Genomic DNA, 23913 nt, shown 5'->3' with positions numbered 1-23913 from the left:
TTTAAAATAATAATAATTGGTACTCATTGTAGATTATAAGTCAGTGTACATAGCATTTTAATACTTGTTATTTAATGCAAGCATGCCTAGTTTCTGGTGCTTAAATTTGTGGCTTATCTCTCTTGCGGTCAATTTAGCTAGAGTAGAGAAAATGAACGCTAATTAACTCCGTGTGTAATGCAATGTCAAACAGGCCACATTCTAAATTTTTAATTTTAATTGCAGATGGCTTTTTTAATGATAAGACTTTCTTCCTTGCTTAACATCCTGCTATAAGCTATCATCTGCTGCTTATTTCTAAACACTACCAAATACTCCCTTACATTTGCAGAGATGGGCTGGTAGAATCCTGTTTCCTATTTGGTATCTTAGAAACAGATCCTTCGGGACTGATTCTCTATGTGGAAACTAAACTAGCATAATGAGTAGCCTTCTCTGCAAATTCAATATTAGCTTTACACCTCAGGTTAAAAAAAAAGTTAATGACCATTTGCACACCAGAGATAGGAATTTTCCTTGCATTTCATAAGGCTTCCAATTTTAAAAAATACAGCATTACGCTGGAGTAATGTATAGTTAGATTGATTTAAATTACATGCTATAATCGTGAGGACACCCAAGAACACTTCAACGAGAGGGGGAAAATCTAGCATCAATGACACTTAAATTTGATACAGGCAGTTCTTGCCACAATGATCCCAATGGATAGGAGAGATACAGAAATGACAACCGGGATGTAAAAAATTGATATGCTTGCTTGGTGGGAGGAAGAGAAAGAGCTGCATATGTAGCAAGAGCTTTTGTTTTGTGTGCATATTTGCATTTGCTGCAGTGGATTCCACCTTCAGAAACAATTTGCCTTTCAAACTAAAAACCTCTTATCTCTTTTGCGGCAGGAACTGTTGCTACAAAAGCAACATAAAAGTCCATTTTATATGGGTGTTTCCTATATAGGTAAAAGTAAAGGGACCCCTGACCATTAGGTCCAGTCGCGGACGACTCTGGGGTTGCGGTGCTCATCTTGTTTTATTGGCCTAGGGAGCTGGCATACAGCTACCGGGTCATGTGGCCAGCATGACTAAGCTGCTTCTGGCGAACCAGAGCAGCGCACGGAAATGCCGTTTATCTTCCTGCCGGAGCGGTACCTATTTATCTACTTGCACTTTGACATGCTTTTGAACTGCTAGGTTGGCAGGAGCAGGGACCGAGGAACGGGAGCTCACCTTGTCGTGGGGATTCGAACCGCCGACCTTCTGATCGGCAAGCCCTAGGCTCTGTGGTTTAACCCACAGCGCCACCCGCTGTGGGTTAAACCACTAATATATGTATTACTAATTTGGATTCAGACCAGTATACCTTATTGAATCAATGGTGTATATATATTTATACATTGGTATTTACCTTGCCAACAAAGGTCTGTATAGTAGTAAAAGCTATGGTTTTCCCAGTAGTGATGTATGGAAGTGAAAGCTGGACCATAAAGAAGGCTGATCGCCGAAGAATTGATGCTTTTGAATTATGGTGCTGGAGGAGACTCTTGAGAGTCCCATGGACTGCAAGAAGATCAAACCTATCCATTCTTAAGGACATCAGCCCTGAGTGCTCACTGGAAGGACAGATCATGAAGCTGAGGCTCCAATACTTTGGCTACCTCATGAGAAGAGAAGACTCCCTGGAAAAGACCCTGTTGTTGGGAAAGATGGAGGGCACAAGGATAGTGTTCTCGAAGCTACCAGCATGAGTTTGACCAAACTGCGGGAGGCAGTGGAAGACAGGAGTGCCTGGCGTGCTCTGGTCCATGGGGTCATGAAGAGTCGGACACGACTAAACAACAACATTTAGGGTTTAGTCATGCACTCAGTCGTGAAATCTGTTCAGCAATGTTTTTAAGTCTCAGCCTTCATCCTTAACCATTCTTGTTATCTATGCATTTTGGCACATGCAAAACCAATGGTGTCTCCCATCTGTTTTTAGCCATTTTTTTTCATTTTGGGAAAGATTTGTATTCAGCTGGTTTGAATAGTTCTCTTTGTGACACTTTATGCGACACCTTACTTCTCTGCCAACTAGCTGATAGAGAGCATTTTGTATGCTTTTGTTTCAAAATATATGCATAGGCGGGACAAAGCAAGAACCACACAACTTAATGACAACCCAGAACATACGCAGTATTGAATTCTTGCATTCTAAGCCATTTCAAACCTTTTCCTGAGTTTTTTTAGTTTCTTTGCTTTATGTGGTTTTACAATCCTCCATATAGGATTGACAATACATTGCAAGTATTATACCTTTTTTGGTGCTATATGAACATAAGAAGAACCTGCTGAATCAGGTCAGCGGTCCATCTAGTCTAGCATTCTTTTGTCACAGTGGCTGACGTGTGGAAAGCTTTATTATTATTTAAGTTCCTTTATCTCCTTGTCAAGCTGTGGAACCTCCGTCTGCTTAACTTGCCTTGATGCTTGTCAGTTGCAGCTCACGGACAGGCTCCCCTTGCTAGCTTAGTCTATATTTACATCTACATAATTGACTGGCTGTGTAGTTCTAGTTCAGGCATAGGCAAACTCGGCCCTCCAGATGTTCTGAGACTACAATTCCTATCATTCCTGACCACTAGTCCTGTTAGCTAGGGATGATGGGAGTTGTAGTCCCAAAACATCTGGAGGGCCGAGTTTGCCTATGCCTGTTCTAGTGCATTGTTGTTGTTTAGTCATTTAGTTGTGTCTGACTCTTTGTGACCCCATGGACCAGAGCGCGCCAGGCACTCCTGTCTTCCACTGCCTCCTGCAGTTTGGTCAAACTCATGTTTGTAGCTTCGAGAACACTGTCCAGCCATCACGTCCTCTGTCGTCCCCTTCTCCTTGTGCCCTCTCCTCCATCTTTCCCAACATCAGGGTCTTTTCCAGGGAGTCTTCTCTTCTCATGAGGTGGCCAAAGTATTGGAGCCTCAGCTTCACGATCTGTCCTTCCAGTGAGCACTCAGGGCTGATTTCCTTAAGAATGGATAGTGCATAGGTATTAATTTTTGTGTGTATAGTCCCTGGAATTTGGTCTGTAGAAAGAGTTAACCCTAAGTCCTGTGGCAAGGAAGGAACCTCCCACGGACCATTAACACACACCAAATTATGGTAGATTAGTCTTAAATGCTTTGAGATCCCTTCCTGCAAATTGAAGAACATTACTAATGAGTGGGTCAATGGTACATGGGTGGGGTCTTCACATGCCAACAAGGGTACTAGCCTGTGTGTCTGCTGAATCATTCAGCACAAAATGGTCAGTGGTAAGTGTTAAATGTTAACACCCTATAAAGTTAAAGGGAGGAAATTCACACCTTCCTAGACTTTATTGTTTCTAGTCTGTTTGGCCGCAAAAATTTCTTCACCATAATTCATTCGTTTGTGTAGAGAAGTTTATCTCGCCAACCAGAAGTAGTATAATTTTTTTTAAAACCTACACAGTGCAATGGACAAGCCAAATGCCAAGAGTTTTATGGCTCTTATTGTAATTAGGAATAAACACTTCAAATTAAAAACAATGTTGTTTTTTTAATCAAGGAAGTTCTGGACTATGTATGACACAAAATGAGCATATGCAATAAGCTAACAAGAAAGATGAGGTATACATGTATTTTATAAAATATATAAGCAGCCCATACATATTCAGAAGCTCTGAATAATGCCTTAGTGGATAGCTTTAAAATATAAATATGTTGTTAGGACCTTATAACTCCAGATGATCCTTACGCTACTAAATTTTTTTAAAGGAATTTCATTGCATTTGCCTGACGTCTCTTGTAATGTCTGCTGTTTGAATTTAAATATCATTTTGGATGGAAGTGGACACCCAAGATCTCAGGAAGCAATACACAGTGGATTACATATTAACTGCATTTAAATTTAAGCTTTTGTTCCTTTGGAAACAACCCCCTTTTCTGTATCACAGCCAGGCATAGTGTTATGTGTACTACATACATATTTAGGCATATCTTGCTATCTCTGGTGGTGATTTGTTTTTCTCCCTCATCCCCAGTTTATTGGCCGGATATCCCCAGTATCTCTATTCCAGCTATTAAACCCAAGCTCCTTTTGTTAAAAATCCAAATTCTAGAAACAGAAGATTTCAAAAAGTTGATACATATTAAAGACGCTTAATTGGAATGGATTTCTCTTTAAGGGTTGTGTAACTTTACCCACAGGTCTGATTATAGACCCTTGCCCTTATGTTCATCTCTCAAGGTCCCCTGCAAACCATCTCTTGTGTGGGGGTTCCGTTTGCCAGATTGTAATTTTAGAACAGAATTATCTCCAGTTGAGTGGTAACCTACTGGAAAGCAGGGAGTTATAATAGAAGTGCTGAACCAGTCTTAATTTAGGCTGCAACAAATGACATATGATTATTACCCATCTTAAGTGAATCTTCCATTAAGGTCAAAGTAGGTTATTTCTCTCTCTAAAAGAGCTCTGAAGAAATTAAATAAGCCTTACTTAGCAGGAACAATAATCCCCTTTGTGTATAACTATACCGAGTCTCTTTCCTGGAGCAAGCCTTTACATTATTATTGGTTTTACAGAATATCTTGAAGGGAAAATCCTTCCTGTAGCCCACAAGGGAGCAAGGAAATTAAATCAAGGCATAGCCTCCTGATCTTTAAGTGACCATTAAAAAATCAACAACCTGAACTCCTTCGGCTCATTTGCAGATGGACGCATTTGAAATTGCGCTTCAGCAAGCTGATGCTCATTTAACATCCTCTCATTCTTTTATTCATGGTGACCTTTTCCATGGCTAGAACAGGATTTATAGGATAGGTAGAAATGGGGAGTGGCTGTAATAAAACCTGATTGCAGTCTTTGCACTCTAGTCACACTGTGCGTGCCACACCAAACAGATGTGTGCCTCTAATAAACACTGCTTTTGTATTTAAAACAATAAAAGTAGCTTCCTTTGCTCTTGGCTGGAGGACGAATGGAGGAGCACAGTTTATGTTGGCAGAGCAGGAAATTTTATTGCATGGCCTGGCTACAACCCAGAGATTGTAAGTCATGTCTGATTTTGAAGGAACTCTCAAAGACTCGACATATTCTAGCATTTTTCTAATCCCACCTTTTTGCATTACGGTGGCGATAAAGTAGGGAACGTTCACTTTTAAAGAAAAAAAGAATAAAGTGAGTACCAGAAAGTGTAAAATTATTGCCCAATTTTGATACTTTATGAGAGAAATTCAGCATCGTATTTGCACAGTACATTTTGCACCACCTAATTTTCACAGCCATATGTTTGTTTTAGTATTCATGAGTTCTTGGGGATATTCATGAATTCTTAACTGTAGCAAAAATGCAGCATATCATTTTCCTTCTCAGGTGATTCATAAATTTGAGCATAACATGCTGCAGTTTAAAGAGTTGATATTGTTTTGATACCAAGACAGACAATGTGACCTGCTCCTTTACTCATCTTTAGCTCCGATGTATCTCCACTCTTGCTTCCTGTTCTGCTTGGAACTTCCTCTTAGAAGCCATGTCTTTCATGAAGTTTTGGCTTTTCATGAAGTTTTGGCTTGACACTAAATGATGTTCCCTTTCTCTGTCAGGCTTGCCTCTGCCTTTGCATTTTCACAGTGGGGAGGGGGACAAATTGTAAGCTTCTTGGAGCAGAGATCTGTGTCTTTGTTTCTGCTACTCTGTTAAGTGCCATATACATTAGTGGCATTATGACAAAATAATTATTCCAGCTCTGTTGCCTGGAGTTTCGTAGAGCTTGAAAATTTGATTTATAGACAGCCTGTTTGTCTTGAGATTTGCTTGATGCACAGAAGAGGCATTTTCAGTTCCTTTAACTCCCCACAGGATAAAAATGCTACAAGAGAATTGTTTTTTAAAAGCATATTTATATATGGTTAATAGAAATTTTGAAGCACATTGTGGTTCAACATGTGCCTGTTTATGACATCTATGCCAACTCTTATAGACCTTGTCTAGAACAAAGTATATATGATGTGGGAGATGCCCTGATGCCTTAAAAGCTTTAAAATGACCACTGTATGGATGCCTGAACTGGCTTGGAGAATAAGAGCTTAACTCTTTTTCCCCTTGATCTATATTTTTACCAATTGAAACTGACTCATCTGAGTTGCCGCTTTTTTATTTTCTATACATTTTCCAGTCTAAGGGCATTCCAGGGTTGGGGGTTGAATAGTGAAGGCCCTTCTGAGTGTCGTCATTATACAGCCTAAGCCCATCAGAGGTGTGATAAGTGTGCAGACACACACACACCACCAGCTGCAAGGCCTGGGGTGGATCCCCACCCCTTAACCTGCTGGGACCTTCCTGGGATCAGACAATTATGGCTCCTTTTGGACAGAGAGGACTCCATACCTTGGTAACTTCCACATAGGATGATTACAATGGGCTTTATGTGGGGCTGCCCTTGAAGATGACTTAAATGTCAAGCTGGTCCAAAATGCAGCGGCCACATTACTGGCTGTGGCTTCCATTAGAACTTTTATATCCACTGATTGCCACTGAATTTCTGGGCCAAGTCAAGGTCCTTGTGCTAGTGTTTAAAGCCCTAAATGACTACAGCCCCAAATATCTGAAAGATTGCCTCCTTGCCCACAGCCACTCTAATGTGTCAAGATCAGCAGCGGTGTCTCTCTTGGTAGTTCCTCCTCCCTAACAGGTGAGTGATGACGACTTGAGAGAGCCCTGTGGCAGCTCCTGAGTTGTGGCATTCCCTCCCCAAAGAGCTGTAGTCCCCACAGAGGTGCACCTTCACTGTGCAGCTTCATCAAATGCTGAAGACACATCTCTTTAACTTGGCCTTGAGACACACATTTTAGGACTCACTCTAGTTGTGATTGTAATACTTTTTAATGTTGTGTTTTGTATCGCTGTACCTTCTGCTCAGGGGCCTTCTGGTGAAAGCTGGGGAATGAAGCCAATAAGCCTGTATTATAAATGTCTTTCATTTCCTCTCATTTTAGCAATGAGTCAAAGTGGTGAAAACAGCACTGAAGAAGAAGCAGCTCAAGACGATCTGAAGGATGTCTATGATGCACAGGTAGAAAAATATTTCTAATAAGCATTCAGGAGCCTGGACTTCTGTTTGAAGTAATATCACTTGCTAGGGTAACACTTGAACCCTGTCCTGAAGAGAAAGATGACTCCTATGCAGTTCAGCATGATATTGAAAGTGTATTGATCTTGCAGTTTCCTGCAATTGAAGTTCTAATATCTTGGCAATCTATGTGACTGTATTAGCCCCTTCTTGGTATTTCTTACTTATGCATTAGACTTCATCATCCTGATTTTTTAAAAAATAGTCTCTTGTAGACATGGCTGCGTTTGGACGCAACATTGCCATAGATTTGCAAATTGGCAGGTGCCTAAGCATATTGGCGCACACAGTTTGAGCAATCCCTACTTAACTCCTTCCTTCATGGAGCTGATTGTCCCTACTGAATATCCTAAAATCAGATTTGTCATTTACAGAATTTCATGTGTGGAATCTGTTTCAGTCACTCTTATAAGGTCACACTAGACATGGCACAGAGTATCTGTGATGAATGTTTTTTAAAACTTTAATAGTAGTTGCAGTGCCTATCCCAAATCAGGTTTGTGGCACTGATGAAGGGGCATTCAACCTTCCACCGTGCCATTTATGCCAATGCAAAGCTTCCCACAACCTGCTATTTCCCCCGCAGATGATGACATACATAAGTATTTCCTGCACTGGTTCTAGTTGCTCCAATACACTAGAAAACTCTGCAGGTATTGATAGAGGTGGATGGCTTATTTCATTCAGAAGTAAACAGAATCCATTATAATTAAATAATTTATCCCAGTGCAGCTGAAATGATCCTTCATTTAGCTGCTTCTCATGTCTATAAATTTCCTCATCAGTCTGGTTCTGCATGGTATAATAATTAGTTTATCTGAATGCTCATTTCAAGGTTTTGTTGCTCAATATTTAAAAACAAAAGAATTCATTAAGTGTTCATCTGCTCTAATAAGCAGCATGCTAATAAGATTATATGGGTGGATTATAGAAAACAACAGTAATTTAATTTCAGTGAATTCAGTCATTCAATTTGTGTGGAAGCTACTTGACAAAATTTGTGAAATTTTCAAAGGGTATATTAGTTACTGTCTTATTTTGACTTCGTGGAAATTGTTTGGAGTATTGAAACGGGACAAAAAAGGCAGGACTATATCGTATGGGGGGAATTCATTGATGTGCGGGTGGACTTTGACTTGTGCAGTGGGACTTTGCCTTCCTTTCCTACCCTGGCAGTTCTCATGTGCCCCTCAAATCTGCTCCAGAGGGCTCCCCAACCCCCAAGCATATTTTGAGGGTGCAGGGGGCTGCACAAGAACGAGAATCCCATTACACAAGCAGAGACTGAGAGCAGATATGATAGCCATCTTCAAATATCTTGAGGGCTGCCACATGGAAGAGGGAGCGTACTTGTTTTCTCCTGCTCTGGGGGGTAGGACTCAAGACAATGGCTTCAAGTTACAAGAAAGGAGATTCCGACTAAACTTTCTGATCGTAAGAGCTGTTGGGCAGTGGAACAGACTCCCATGAGTGGTGGTGAACTCTCCTTCCTTGGAGGTTTTTAAGCAGAGGTTGGGTGGCCATCTGTCATCGATGTTTTAGCTGAGATTCCTGCATTGCAGGCGGCTGGACTAGATACTGGTGTTATCTAAACACCCAAAAGAGTTTTGGGGCACAGAGCTAACTGAACCAGTTAAAGTCATCAAATCTGGGAGCTGTGTATAATCTATACCTTTAAAACACATTAAGCACATGTTTCCCCTCAAATAATTCTGGGCGCTGAAGCTTGTTAAAGGCTGCTGGGAACTGTAACTCTGTGATGGGTAAACTACAACACCCAGAATGCTTTCAGGGAAAGAATGTGCTTCAGATGTGTTTTAAAGGTCTTTAGTGTGTACACAGTTTAGGTCATAAGTTTTGAATCATCTGGAATATGTGTCTACTGTACAGAGCATCAGAACTGTAGTGCATTTTTGTCTGTGGGAAAAGGCCATAATTTTATACATGCAGGCTTGAAGTTTTTAAGACTAAAGCCTGAGCTTAATTATTTTACTGGAGTCAAATTTGGATTGATGTCTATTTGCAACCATTGCCCAAATCCTTAGACCAGTCATATGTACCTGAATGTGACTCAAATTACTCTTTGCAACCAGAAGCTGGTTTTCTTATTTTCATACAGACATTCAACTGCTGGTTTTAGTTGTATTTAGACCTCTCTGGCTTGCTTCCCTTAGTTGTGCTTAACTCACATGAGAGCAGTTGGATGACAGCCATTCACTTAAGGTTATGTTTTTGTGACATTTCACCACAAAATGTACTAACTGTAGGTCTCAGCAAAGCAAGAGATCTCTTGAGACACGGTCTGTTTGATACTTTTTTTAATAGATATCTGCACAAACAACGAACCACTCCAATATTAGTTTCTGATCTAGGATGCTTAGCTGATGTTTATGTAACTTTTCTCCTTGCAGATTGAGACAGTCAGGTGGTACCAGAGTCTCCACAATTTATAGTGGTTTTAATTTGTATAATTTTTTAAAAAATTCAATTTTATCTGTTCAGTTGTGTTTTTATTTGTACCTTGTACATAAACTGTAATGGCTGGTGGTTGATTATGTATCTATTATCATTCAGTGAGAATCTGGTCAGCAGCATCGTCTTGCTCAAGTATGGAACAGAATCTTGCCATTCTCCTGCTTCCCTAGATTTCTTATCAGGTGGCAAAGTGTCAAAACAAAGTGTCAAAACACTTGGCAGGACAATGACTGGCTCACCAACTGATTATATGCACACTACCTAAATTATCAGTATCAGGGATGAAGTACAGTCATACCTTGGGTTGAAGTTGCTTCAGGTTGAGCATTTTCGGGTTGGGCTCTGCAGCGACCCAAAAGTAACGGAACACGTTACTTCCAGGTTTCGCCGCTTGTGCAGATGCTCAAAATGACATCACGGGCATGCGCAGAAGCGGCGAATCGCGACACGCGCAGACACTGGTTGCATTCGCTTCAGGATGCGAACGGGGCTCCGGAATGGGATCCCATTTGCATCCAGAGGTACCACTGTACCGTATTTTTCAGTGTATAAGACTGGGTTTCCCCCCCTTAAAAACAATGTGAAAAATTAGGGGGCGTCTTATACACGGATACATCTCCCTCCATTTTCTTAATGTGTCCCCAGAAATAGGGGGCGTCTTATACATGGGGGAGTCTTATAGACAGAAAAATACGGTACTTATAGCTTTCCAAATATTGCTGGACTTCAGCTCCCATCATCCCTGACCATTGGCCATATTGGCTGGCGTTGGTGGATGTTTTAGTCCTGCAACATCTGGAAGGAACAGGTTTCCTACACCAGCTTTATATGGTTTAATTGAGGGCACACAAAACTTTACAGGTTTAGTGGAAGCAAAGAGAACTGCTTTTACAGTTTTGTTCGCAGCCAGCAGGAGTTTCTGTGGTCCATGTGTAAAGCTAGACTATCTCTGAGGGTAAATCTTGCTTGGAACTTTTTTGAGTTGAACGTGGTGAAAGCGATTTGCCCTCTATTTCTCTGGAGATCCAATATTTCACCTTCTTGCCACTTCTAGCTTATTCATTTATCAATGTTACGGCTTTCCTCTAGGGACGTCTTTTCCAGGACTTGCTTTGCAACCAAAAGAGCTGTGTCAACACTCTGGTCAATGACTGTTGCCAAAGCCAAAAAAATAGCTTGTAATTTTTCTTTTGTGTAAAAACACAGAAACTTCTTGTGCTGTTTTGGAGTGTTTCTCTACAAGTTGTGTGCTTTAGGAGCCTGATCCATTCAACCCACATAGGAATCACATACAATCACCCACACGTTGATGGGGATAACATACATTAAAGCTTACATACATTAAAGCTTAGAGTGGGAATATTTTTCCATCCCATTAATTTGATGAGTATCTTGCTACACATACCTCACATGTATGCGTAAGGCAAAATGCATGGGAATAGAATGCTATAATGCCAGACTCCATGTGTTGGCTTTATGTGCTTGCAATTGCAGAGAGCTTCCAATTACATGGATAATCAGGTTTTCCCAATCACAGGTATAGATCCTTTGCTTATATTGTCGTGTGTGCGTAGGGTCTAGTCTTACCTTTGAGCCACTACACAGAGGATAGGACCAACAAGCATGATTTCACTTCCCCATCATTGTAAATATGAAAAGAGTGTGTACACCGTATTTTTCGCTCTATAAGACGCACCAGACCACAAGACGCACCTAATTTTTGGAGGAGGAAAACAAGAAAAAAAATATTCTGAATCTCAGAAGCCAGAACAGCAAGAGGGATCACTGTGCAGTGAAAGCAGCAACCCCTCTTGCTGTTCTGGCTTCTGGGATAGCTGCGCAGCCTGCATTCGCTCCATAAGACGCACACACATTCCCCCTTACTTTTTAGAAGGGAAAAAGTGAGTCTTATAGAGCAAAAAATACGGTAACTTGTGATTTACTGAGGTTTGCTGGCGCTATCTCTTCTCTTGACTGGTTTTTGGCTTGTTGAACCCCGGATGATATAGATAAATACTATGAGGATAATATGCTGATAGTTGAGGGGCTGTCTCTAACTTGTTGGGGTGAGAATTAGTTTGTATATTCCAGACTTCTGTTTCCATTTGCAGTGACACGAGTAGGCATAGAATAGAGGCGCATACACCACTAAATACAAAAAAAATCAAAATGCTATGTTGGTTCCCCTGGTAGTATTATGATCATGAAGCAAAGCACTCACTTTTATACCGTTTTCCAGTTCTGTGTGTCTGAAGCACACAAGAATTTATTTATTTTCTTCTATCATTTGCTCTTGACTTATTTCAGCGGTTGTATTTTAGCCATAAAGAGAAGGGTGGAGTGTGAGAAATAGAAGATTGTGCTGTTATTTTTAGGGATGACTCTCCTGCTCTCCATCCTTTTCCAGGGCTGTTCTTGGCTAACTTTCCCATGGATTTCTAACCTCTTGCTTCGGTTCTCTTATGTAACAGGAAATAGGTTGACGGGAACAAACGCACTGTTAGCATATCAGCTGCACACATAATAGCAGCTGATTTAGTTCATGCTGTCTTCATTTTGCTAAGCAGACACTATATAGCACAAAAAGAAGGAAAAAGAACTTCGGGAGCCTTTTCACCCAAGGGAGAACATTATAATTCTGCTCTGCTCAAAACTGCAGAGTTGTGAGGAAGCTTGATGTGGAATATGTTCTTCTTTTAAAGTTAGAAGTCTGGAGTGTCATGTCCTGGGATTGTGGATTTAAGTATCTCTTTGCTTTCCCTCCAACTCTCAAGGCAGGAGTTATGTGCAAGCTTCATGAACGAGAGGATATTGGACGCCTTGAACTTGTCCAGAAACTGGCAAGAGAAAACCTTCTACAGACAGATAAAAAAGAGCAAGAGAAGACAGATCAGGTAGGACATTTTTTCAGTTTTTGGTTTTTGAGTAAGCTCACTGTTTACAGTTCTGCAAAGTGAGTCATGACTAGTTCCCAATGGAATCAATGGAACTTAATTTGAGTGCAAGTCTATGCATGTCAAGTCAGAAATAAGTTCCCTTTAGGAAACGTTTGCACTCTCCTGAGGAGATGTTTGTGGAAACCAACAGTTCTGATGAAATTTTGTTGTTCAAATAACATTCTTTCAGTAGAATCTGAGATATTAAGAAACGCATTAAATGCATTCAAATTGATTTGTTTTTACTTTATAAATATTTTTAATGATTATATTGCTTTTTCATTGGACCTGGTTTACGTAGAAATTTAACACAGTGACCAAACATAAACCAAGGCTGTAAGTGATAGAATCTGGCCAAAAATAAATAAATCAAGCAGTCAAATTAAATTAGCCTTTCAATCAGCTGCCAAGAGTCATCCAGTAGGATTTACAGCCCTTCTGCAATACTTTGTGGGGAGAATGGGCTTGATCTCCCTGGGAGGAGGTAAGTCTAGGGCTTCAGGGGCAACTGTGGAAAAGGCCTTGTGCCTAGTAAATTTTATTTCCTATAGCACAGGTATACATAGGATGGCCTGGTTGCGGTATCACAGTTGGCTTTGTGCAGGGAGAGGCAATCTGGCAGGTATGTTGATGGCCAGCCATGAAGGGCTTTGCAAATATGCACCAACACCTTGAATTGGGCCCAGAAGCTGACAAGGCAGCCCGTGCAATTGTGGCAAAACCAGGTTAATGCATATATTGCCTCTCAAGATTTATTATGGGAACAAGCCACGGTATTCTGAACCAGCTGCAGCTTCTGAGTTGTCCTAAAGGGCAGTTTTGTACTTACTTTCTTCTTCTTTTTAAAAATGAACATGGTTTAGAGGCTACTTGGGGAAATTTTTTGTTTGTTTGGTTATTCATCTATTTTTAAGCAAGTATATATTTCAATCCATGCCAGTCCCAAGGCAGTCTGCAACTTTAAAAGACAACCTAATGTGCTCTTGTTTTAAATTTTGCCTGTTACATTAAATACAAATTAAAATACAGAATTAACTAATTAGAACAGTCCTCAAAGCCGTCCCTCCCTTTCCCCAAGACCTAGGTGAAGAGATGAGTAGAAACAAATTCTGTCCTAAAGTAGTTATACAGATGGTAGACATTAAATAAAAGGCCCACGTGCTTTATTGGATAACTTGTTTTGTTCTCTCTATGATATTTTTGTAGATTAGAAAATATTTTTCCTAGCTGCATGCTAGTTTAGAACCGCCCAGAAACAAAAACAAAAAGATTGTAGCAGTGTGTGTGTGTGTGTGTGTGTGTGTGTGTGTGTGTGCGCGCGCGCACAGATCACCAATATTTTCTTTAAACACAAACTGATCTTGTAGAATCCTTGTGGCAAGCTAGCAAAATAACATGCCAAAATGGGGTGGGCCTTTTGTTTTTGTTCTTGTTTTCCCCAAACAAACAAAGGAAATTAAACTTTATTTGAGAGCACCACTGAAATTTGTTCAACAGTACCGTAAATTGCACTTGAAAATTATCAGAGAAGAGAGAAAATTTCAGAGAAATTCTGATGTTGCATGGTTTTAGCACACTTTCAGGGTGTGTGAGGGGCATGTGTGTGTCCTCTTTCCTTCATCTAAATTAGGGTGATCCAATGCACAGCCTGAGGGCCAAAGCTTTTTTGGTGGCCCTTGGTAACATTTGATGTCCACCCCCCCCCGGCTTTGGGAAGGGAGGCATGAGGGCTCTAACAGGGTTCTAGAATCCTCCCTTCTCCTTCTCAAAGCCTAGTTAATGCTTTCCCAGCTTTGAGAAGGATGTGGGAAGGCTCTGGATCCCTGCCAGAGCCCTTGCACCCGCTTTCCAAAACCAGGCACCTTGCCTAGCTGCCTTTAGGAAGGGAGCATGAGGGCTAACCGGGGGGCGTCAAGTTTTGGCCTTCCCACCCCCTTGCGATAAGGCAGAGTGCGGCTCACAGGTTCCATATCTTGCTGCCTACTTGGTGTAAAACGTTGGGCTGCCCTGCATTCTGGGTGTCTGCACATTCTGAAAACGCCACAATGTCCTCAGCTGGACCTTCCTGTAAGCATGGTGTCTGTCTATTGTAAACTACCCTGTGATGTGTGAAGGTTCAGAAAACAAGGACTACTAGGTCATTGTTTCTAGTTATTAGGAGACTGGTTTTTGCAACATTCCCCCTTTCCTATAGTCTGTCTTTCCTATGGCAATAATAGATTATATCTTGATAAGGACAGGTATCTTCCAGTCATTAAGACCTTTGATCTCTGTTGCTTTGTACACAACCTACAGACTTAAAAAAACTTGATGCGCTGATGTCTCCATATAATGATTTTATCGTTTCTGTTCATGTGGTGAACATGTTATCTAAATGCACCCCCAGGTGGTAATGGGTAGCATGCTGGAAAGAACTACTGCAGGCTATAGCTTGTTATGGCATGGTAAATATTAGCTACTAATGCATAAGGGGAACCTTAAAGCAACATATTAAGCAGGCAAGACCAGTGGAAACACATCAAAAAGTTTTGGAAGCAGAAAAATATATATATAAGCATATGGATGGATGCAATCCAGCAATTTGCATGATTAAGACTGACTAGAATTTGATCTTCCTTGGCACACAATAAAAGAATGTTTGGCAAAATGCAGGGTATTGACTGCAGCCATTTTTTATTAATGTAAACGGAGTTTTACAGCACCTTAAAGACTAAATGGTGCTATTCAATGCTAGTCCTACTCAGAGGAGACCCAGCAAAGTTAATGGGCATAACTGACTTTAATTCATTAATTTCAGTGGATCTGCTCTGAGTAGGACTTTGTTGACTACAACCCTAACAAAAAGCATAAACTTCTGTATGCTACAGCCTACTTCGCTAAATGCATAAGCGCTGTACTGAGTTACAGATACATGAGGTAGGTACACAGAGAGAGAGAGAGCGCGCGCTTGGGATGGGAGAATGAAACATAGAAAAGTATGGACAGTGTGAAATACCTGGTTTAACAGTGGTAATGCACTAAACAGTTGTTGGTAGAACATATATACCAACTTTGGTTTGCCTATTCAACACATACAACGTGATAAAAAACATTTGCTTCAATCCACAAGTGGCAGCATTGAATCTCTTGATGTATCCTAATTCAGTGTTTCATGTTGCAGTCTCACTTTGATGTTCCTTTTCTCCAGGAAAACAACCCTTAGGATGACAACCCTTAGCTCAGAGTTTACAAAATTACCTGGAACATCAAAATGTTCCATCGCTGTTTCTTAGTAACCGTTTCTGATGTCAAATTTGTGAGATACAGTCTTACCTTGGTTCTCGAACACCTTGTGACTTGAACATTTTGGATCCTGAATGCCGAAAACCTAGAAGTAAGTGTTCTGGTTTGTGAACGTTTTTTGGAAGCCGAACGTCCAATGCGGCTTCCGCTGCTTCCGCTGCTTCCGCTTGAGTGCAGGAAGCTCCTGCAGCCAATCAGAAGCCGCACCTTGGTTTTTTAATGTTTTCAGAAGTTGAATGGACTTCTGGAACGGATTTCGTTCGAGAACCAAGGCAAGACTGTATTAATATATCTTTAATGCAGTATCATGTATGTAGAAGAAGAAGAATTCAGCTCCGAAAATGTAAATGGATGAATGCATTTTCTTTTTCATATCTAGCAAATTTTGGCATACAGTTAGACCTAAAACTTGCACAAGGGTTACGTTCCAGGGGTCCTCATGCAAAAGAAAATTCGTGCAAAGTCAGGAAGACCCCAGTGCAACCATCCCTCCCTGTCTAGTGTTAGTGCACAGAGCGGGCAAGATTACATGAGCCTCGCACGGCCTTCCAGAGCCCGGTAAGCAAAGCAAAGGGCTTAAAAACTCTTTCCATGAAAGAGAATCCAGTGGGGAAAGGGTTTTTGAGCCTTCCACCTTGCTTTCCAAGTTCGGGGAAAGTCGTGCAATGGCTGTGGGTGCTCATGTGAGAGCTCACACAGCTGCTTCTGATGTTTTTTCCTCAATCTGCCACCCTCTTTCTAGTTATGTATGTATTTATGTATGTATGTATGTATGTATGTATGTATGTATGTGTATTTATCAACAAAACACACAAGACTATGATCGTGTATGTAAATTGCACATAAAGTTTTGGGCCTACTGTATGACTTTCTTTAGGTATTCCAAGAGGTCTATAAGGAAGAATGGCATAATATTTGGTTTTATTTGCATGGCATTTCTCACCATGCATCCTTGATTGTATTTCTCACTATACAGCATCCTTAAAATTGCAAAGCTTCTTGCATTGTCTCCTCTGTGATAAACCAAGCTATTTGTACTATTGCAGAGGGGGGGAAAGGGCACATTGTGACCCAGCAATTATGTAGATTCTTCTCCTGCTCCAATCTAGACAGGCAGCCTGTGCTAGAAAAGGTGAATGGCAGCTAGACTCACTTCCCTACATGACCCTAATGTTCTTCCCCTTTCATCACTCTCCTTTCTCCTTGTGCTCTAGCTCCCAAGGTCTTGTTAAATGTTTGCATCTTTTTTTAAAAAAAACAACAATGCAAAATGTGATGAAGAATTACTTAATTTGCATATATTGTTCCAGGTGTTCCAGTTAGCATGCATGTGTCTCTTGAGAAACTGTTTAGCCCTTGCATCCAAGGATTTGCTTCTTGGAGTCTACTTTAATGTGAGAGGAATCTGGCAACAAGTAAGGCCAACAAAGTGGCAGCGAAAATAATATTACAGTGGTGTTATAGAAGCATATTTTAAAGAAATCATCCTCTTTTTTTAAAAAAAGGTATGAAATATATACCCATCTAAATTTTCCAGTAAAGTGAAGCCTGAACTGTGCCTCTGCTTTCATTGGAACCTCTGATTATTAAGAATTGTTGGCCTCAGCTGGTTTTTGAATGGCTCTTCCTGAAGAGGAAGTGTGCCTTTTCCTCCCTGTACTTTCCCTTAAGTTCTGTTGTGCATTAAATTGAGTAGAAGCCAGGCTCAGACTGCTGGATGACTGGATTAGAGATGGGTGGGTAGGTCAAAAGAGGTGAAATGTATGCCAGCAGTTTTGTACATATAAACTGGGTGTGGGGGGAAAAAAGGTCTGGATTTATTTTACTTTATTTCATTCTACTGCATTTCCTCATTTTCCCCCAGAGGTGCAATATGCTTTTTATTGCGTCTCTTCCCATCGTACCAAAAATATCTGGGTTGGGACTGGGATTGTAGCCTGTCTGAAACCTTGGAGAACTGCTCCCAGTCACTGCAGGCAGTACAGTGGCACCTCGGGTTACATACGCTTCAGGTTACAGACTCCGCTAACCCAGAAATAGTGCTTCAGGTTAAGAACTTTGCTTCAGGATAAGAACAGAAATCGTGCTCCGGTGGCATGGCAGCAGCAGGAGGCCCCACTAGCTAAAGTGGTGCTTCAGGTTAAGAACAGTTTCAGGTTAAGAACGGACCTCCGGAATGAATTAAGTACTTAACCCGAGGTACCACTGTACTGAGCTAGATAGATAGATCAGTGATATCACTCAGTATAAAGCCTCATATTGGTTCAGAATACTGGATGTGTTGATGAATGATAGTATTATATACTTATCTCATTGAGATAATTGAATGATGATTAGGCTTAATCCATAAACAGACACAAAATTCATGTGCGGGGGGGGGGGGAGCAGTCAATTTGGATTTTTCAGTACTGAGATTTCTCCTGGTTGTTTTAACTGTATTAATAACAGTTGTTGCAAATGGGTTGAAGTGAATATTAGAACATGTTCAGCTATGCACAATACCTGTGGGACCTTACACTGACACAAATAGATCCTCTGGTGGAAAAATAGGAAGTATGTTAGGTCTATTAACTAGGTTTTAATGATGGCTGTCAATGAGAGTACCGTATAAGAGGTATAACTATGAATGGAATCTTCAGATAACTCTGTGATTTCCTTGTCCCAGGTGTCTTTGTGCATTGAGGCAAGTTAGGGAGGAAATGAATGAGCCCAAAACTGTACCTAATCTCTGTATGTGTAGACATGGAGAGGAGAAATGGTCATGATTCTATAAGCAGCACCTCCAACCACTAGGTGGTGCTGTTCTATGTTCTTAGGGCTTAGCTGAGTTTCTATTTTTCATCTTGCAGTTCTGTCAGTTTAATTTTAAGACCTAGGTGTCTGTTATTCTAAGCAAGTTTTACAATTGGTAATCACAACTTGAAAATGGAAAAAATCCTTACTGACGGCAAAGAAACTTGATGGTTATTTAGCTGGACCTGAAATGAATGAGTATCTGGATGAATTTGAGCTTCTTGTCTTAGTGAAAGAGTGGACTGATCAGAACACAGTGCATCACCCCACAGTTTTTCCACAGTATGATCATAAGGCATTTTATCCGCAACTTACCAGTGCAAACTGTGACTCATGAAAGGAATTCTGTAATCACTTAAAAGGCATGAGATAGACTTAGGTCTTTCAAAATGCAGGAAGGAATGGCAAGCTAGGGGGAGACAAGTCAGGAAATCTCTGTTGTTGTGGTTTAGTCGTTTAGTCGTGTCCGACTCTTCGTGACCCCATGGACCAGTGTGCACCAGGCATTTCTGTCTTCCACTGCCCCCCTCAGTTTGGTTAACTCATGCTGGTAGCTTCGAGAACACTATCCAACCATCTTGTCCTCTGTCGTTCCCTTCTCCTTGTGCCCTCCATCTTTCCCAACACCAGGGTCTTTTCCTTTTTTTTTTTTATAAAATTTTTATTGGTTTTACAACATTTTTAAGAAAAACAAACAAACATTAAAAATGACAAACATACACGTATAGTTTCAAACATATTTTCATAAACCTCTTTTCTTGGACTTCCCCATACCCCCCCTCTCTGCATCCCAATGTCCGTAGTTCAACTAGCAACTCCCAATTGTTACTTTCCAATCTCTATCCTCTTAGTCCTCTTTTATAATCTAACCTTATATCCCTGTACCCCTTTGTTTCTGGTAACCACGGCATTTTAGCATTCATTAAGTTTATAGTAGTCCTTAAGATAACTTTTAAATTTTCTCCATTCTTCTTCCACCGTCTCTTTTCGTTGGTCACGGATTCTGCCTGTCATCTCGGCCAGTGTCAAACACCAGGGTCTTTTCCAGGGAGTCTTCTCTTCTCATGAGGTGGCCAAAGTATTGGAGCCTCAGCTTCAGGATCTGTCCTTCCAATGAGCACTCAGGGCTGATTTCCTTAAGAATGGATAGGTTTGATCTTCTTGCAGTCCATGGGACTCTCAAGAGTCTCCTCCAGCACCATAATTTAAAAGCATCAATTCTTCTGGAAATCTCTACATATTAATTTAATTTGAGAAAGCAAATTGATAAGAGCTTCCCCTGCTTCTCTATATATCCATGTGGTGATTTAAGTGAAGCAGAACCTGCTTGACCAAATATAAAGCTGGCTTTGCAGAGAGGGGGCCACCTCATAAAAGACTATTGTGTGAAAAACTAGTAACTGGGGAGCTTCATAGCCTGCTAGTTAAAGATGACACAATTTTAGATAAGACAGTGGACTGTATTGTATGCAGAGTGCAGAATTTGAAAGCAGGTATTATTATTATTAAAGGTGTATGCTCGGAGCAGGCTTTCTCAACCTTGGCTCTCCAGATGTTGGACCACAACTCCCATCATCCCTAGCTTGCATGATCAGTGGTCAGAGCTAATGGGAGTTGTAGTCCAACAACAAGGTTGTAGTCCAAAGGTTGAGAAAGGTTGGCTTAGAGCAACTCTCACGACACCAGCAGCCATTCAGGAACAGCTTTTCACAGCATCTGAAGAAGGTCTAGGAGTCTCCAGCCCAAAGGCATTTGCAGACAATGTAGAGAAAAAAGGTCAATGGAAGCAGAATTTCCCATGCAAGGGGAAGATGTATCAGAGAATCTGGAAGTTTAGTGTATAACTGAAATATCTGCCATGCTGATTGTTGAGAGATAATTTATATAAAGCGTTTTGAAATGAAACTCTTAAGCAGAAAAAGAGCAGCTTACGATGATCAATAATAAGACAGTCCCTGCCTGTAGGCTTGCAATATAAAAGTCACAGCACAAATTTAAGTCACATGCTTTGAATCTTAAAAAACTCACAGCCATTCTCATTATCCTCATAAAATAGGTTGGTAAATATCCTAAGATCTTTTAATAAATATAGCTTTCAAGTTTACATAGTCAATGTTCAGTGAACTTTATACAAATAAAAATGTTCTTAAGTATTTTTGTTGCTTATGACATTAAAATTTAATGTTTCACTTACAGCGCTAGGCACAGTGCCATGGGAGTTAAGTTTGGGCTGGATCCTTCCTGGTCCAAATGCCACAGGAAGGTCTACTTAGAGCGTAATCAATGGCTGATCCACGAATAGAATCTTACAGATGTTCTTGATGCTACAAATCCTAAGAGGACAGACAGACAGACAGTCACGCACACACACACACACACACACACACACACACACACACAAACACACACACTGCCCGGGCACGTACATGCACACTCACTGCACTGCATCCTATTTTCCTCACATTCGGTATTCCCTCATGTGTAATTCCTGCCAGCAAGGAACATATGCAGTACCACTGCAATTTAATTTATATTTGCTTTGGCTGACGAAAAGCTTGCAGAGTCCCTGAAATACCCTTGAGCAATTGCAGAATAAGTGACAATGCAATCTTCAAAATCAGCAAAATGTATTTATGTGTGATGCAGGTACCTGAGCGGTAGTAATGCTCTTGCTTGCTCTCTAGTTTGGTCATTTGCAAGCAGTGCTTGCAATGGTCTTCCAGCTTGATCTTCTTCCTGTCCCCCCCGCCCCACCCTCTGATTTCAAGCCCAAAGACTCTTTCATTGACTTACAAATTGATTGGAGAAGACTTCACTGAGAAGCTTCTTGCCATTGTGCAGAAGGGAAAGGGGAAAGGAACTATTAGACTTGGTATACATGCTATCATCAGATGGTTTGAGATTTGCTCCTCATCTGTGCTTCACCACTACAGTGGTGCCTCGCAAGACGAAATTAATTCGTTCCGCAAGTCTCTTCGTCTTGCGGTTTTTTGTCTTGCGATGCACGGTTTCCCATAGGAATGCATTGAAAATCAATTAATGCGTTCCTAGGGAAACCGCCTTCAGACCAGGTCCGGGGACAGTCTGTCCCCGGACCTCTTCTGAAGGCTGGGGGGGGGGACAAGGGCTTTTCTTCCCACCCCCAGCATTTTAAAAAACCCCGGGACAGCGGAGGACTTCTCCGCTGTCCGGGCGATCTTAAAATGCTGGCGGGCGGCATTTTAAAATCGCCCCGGACAGCGGAGGACTTCTCCGCTGTCCGGGGCGATTTAAAAGCCCCTGGGAAGGCAGGCAGGGGGGACAAAGACTTTTGCCCCCCGCCAGCCTTCAGAAGAGGTCCTGGATAGCGATGTCCCTGCAGCCCCTTGTTTCAGAAGAGGTCCGGGGGAAGCGGGGAAGAAGCGCTTCGCTTCCCCCGGACGTCTTTTGCAGCAAGGGGCTGGGGGGAGATAGCGATCTCCCTGCAGCCCCTTGTTTCAGAAGAGGTCCGGGGGAAGCGGGGAAGAAGCGCTTCGCTTCCCCGCTTCCCCCGGACGTCTTTTGCAGCAAGGGGCTGGGGGGAGATAGCGATCTCCCCGCAGCCCCTTGCTTCAAAAGAGAAGACCCGCTGTCCCCGGGGCAAGCTTCGTTTTGCGAAGCAAGCCCATAGGGAAATTCGTCTTGCGAGGCAACTCGAAAACGAAAAAACCTTTCGTTTTGCGAGTTTTTCGTCTCGCGAGGCGTTCGTCTTGCGGGGTACCACTGTATATAGAAATCAGCTGACGAAGGAAGTGACGTTTCTTTCTGCTTTTCTCTCCTTCTACCATGTGAAGCTGACCAGGCAACATGTCTGGGCTTGAGCGCTTTTGTTAATTGCTCCTGTTCATAACTTATTTCATATGGAGGAGCAGCTTAGTATAGAAATGGTACATAAGAATTGTAATCTATTTTTTAATGAATCTGAGTGGGCAAGTCATTTTTCTTCTGGTTGAAGATAGCTCAAGTAGGGTATATATATATATATATATATATATATGCAGGTTTTGGTGTCTTCGGGTGTCTTCCCGTGTAAGAGTTGGGGTGTCTAGGTTGGGGTGTCTAGGCCTAGACACCCCAACTCTTACACGGAAAGACACCCGAAGACACCAAAACCTGCATTCCTGTACCCGTGAAAATCTACGAAAGCAAATATATATATATATATATATATATATATATATATATATATATATATGTAGGATTGGAAATCGTGTCTGTAGTCCTATATCCACTGTAGTCCTATATCCACTTTCCTGGACTAATGAGTCAACACGTATAAGATTGTACTATAGAAATCATAATTCCTGGATTCATTTATATGTTTTTCTTGGTGATTTAAAACTATTTAGGTGCAGTGCTAAGGACATACCCAGTCGGCACCTTGCTATTAATATGTACCTCCTCACAGAAGGAGACTTGCCTCCAGCTCTTCCACTCACTGCCCAAGACCTCTTCACACATTAGAGACGGTGACCACACTAGGGCATTGTGATCCCACATTGTGCTCATGCTGCAGAATTCTGACAGCAATCCAGGCTTCCTGTCGCCTGCATTATGTGTGGCAATATAGTCACGAATGCACTTGTCACACATGAACGTATAGATGTGGGATACATGCAGTTTGATGCATGTGAGTGATTCTGACACAGACCCCTTACAGTGGGATTTTGTTTTCTTCTGTTTTCAGTCCTTACTTGTCAGCCATCCTCTCATCATGTTTGCGAAATAGGGGTGGGCTTTTTAAAAAAGCTCTGTCCATACAGTGCATATAGGTTGAGCTGTGTGTGTGTGTGTGTGTGTGTGTGTGGTGGCCATTATAGCCTCTCTGGTTTGCAAATTTCCCCATGGGCCCTTAAGGTCAAATACGGTAGCTCTCAAAAACCCCTTCTGCTACTTGCATGGTATTATATTGTTTAAGAGTAAAGCCTTATTTTGTTCCTTTTGGAGAATAATCAGTGTAGTTGTTAACACTATAGCGTGGGGAGGCTAACATGTCATCCAGAGTGGCTGGGACAGCCCAGCCAGATGGGCACGGTACAGAAAATAAATTGTTGTTGTTGTGATGCTGCTGCTGCTGATGTCCAGTGTACTAAGACTTGTTGCCACTTGGTGGCCCACCCGTGGTTCTGAGGAAAACACCTTGGCTTTTTGGTACTTTAAGGCTGCTATCCTGTACACACCCACCTGTCAATCACATGGGGTCATTACGATATTAACATTTGACCAGTGAGGCCAATCCTGATAAAGATCTGGCCCTTGGAGCCAAAAAAGGTTTTCTACCCTTAACCTAGAT

General features: G+C 41.5%; 1 protein-coding gene and 1 long non-coding RNA gene across 6 annotated transcripts in view; one reads left to right on the top strand and one right to left on the bottom strand.

Moving 5' to 3' along the window:
- RAPGEF5 (Rap guanine nucleotide exchange factor 5) overlaps window positions 1–23913 on the top strand; it is a 127966-nt gene that overhangs the window by 29534 nt on the left and 74519 nt on the right. For all 4 annotated transcript variants that reach the window (XR_014517659.1, XM_083467970.1, XM_083467972.1 and 1 more), the window contains exons 8-9: window positions 6983–7059; window positions 12366–12485. Coding sequence is in view for 3 of the 4 variants with exons in the window: in XM_083467970.1 (XP_083324096.1) it covers window positions 6983–7059; window positions 12366–12485 (197 nt within the window). In the remaining variant the exon portion in view is untranslated. The remainder of the gene's footprint in view (window positions 1–6982; window positions 7060–12365; window positions 12486–23913) is intronic.
- On the bottom strand, window positions 11823–23449 carry LOC310690072. Of its 2 annotated transcripts, none has more exons than XR_014517866.1 (3): window positions 22990–23449; window positions 20797–20935; window positions 11823–12446 (listed from the first exon to the last, which is right to left on the bottom strand). It is a non-coding gene; the product is annotated as an uncharacterized lncRNA (long non-coding RNA). The 2 variants fall into 2 exon arrangements; XR_014517867.1 differs by having other exon boundaries at window positions 23019–23449.

Source organism: Podarcis liolepis (genome assembly GCF_965112155.1).
Source record: "Podarcis liolepis genome assembly, chromosome: 12".
In the NCBI taxonomy this organism is placed as follows: Eukaryota; Metazoa; Chordata; class Lepidosauria; order Squamata; family Lacertidae; genus Podarcis; species Podarcis liolepis.
The sequence above is the reverse complement of the archived record's forward strand: the minus strand, read 5'-3'. Positions and strand labels throughout refer to the sequence as shown.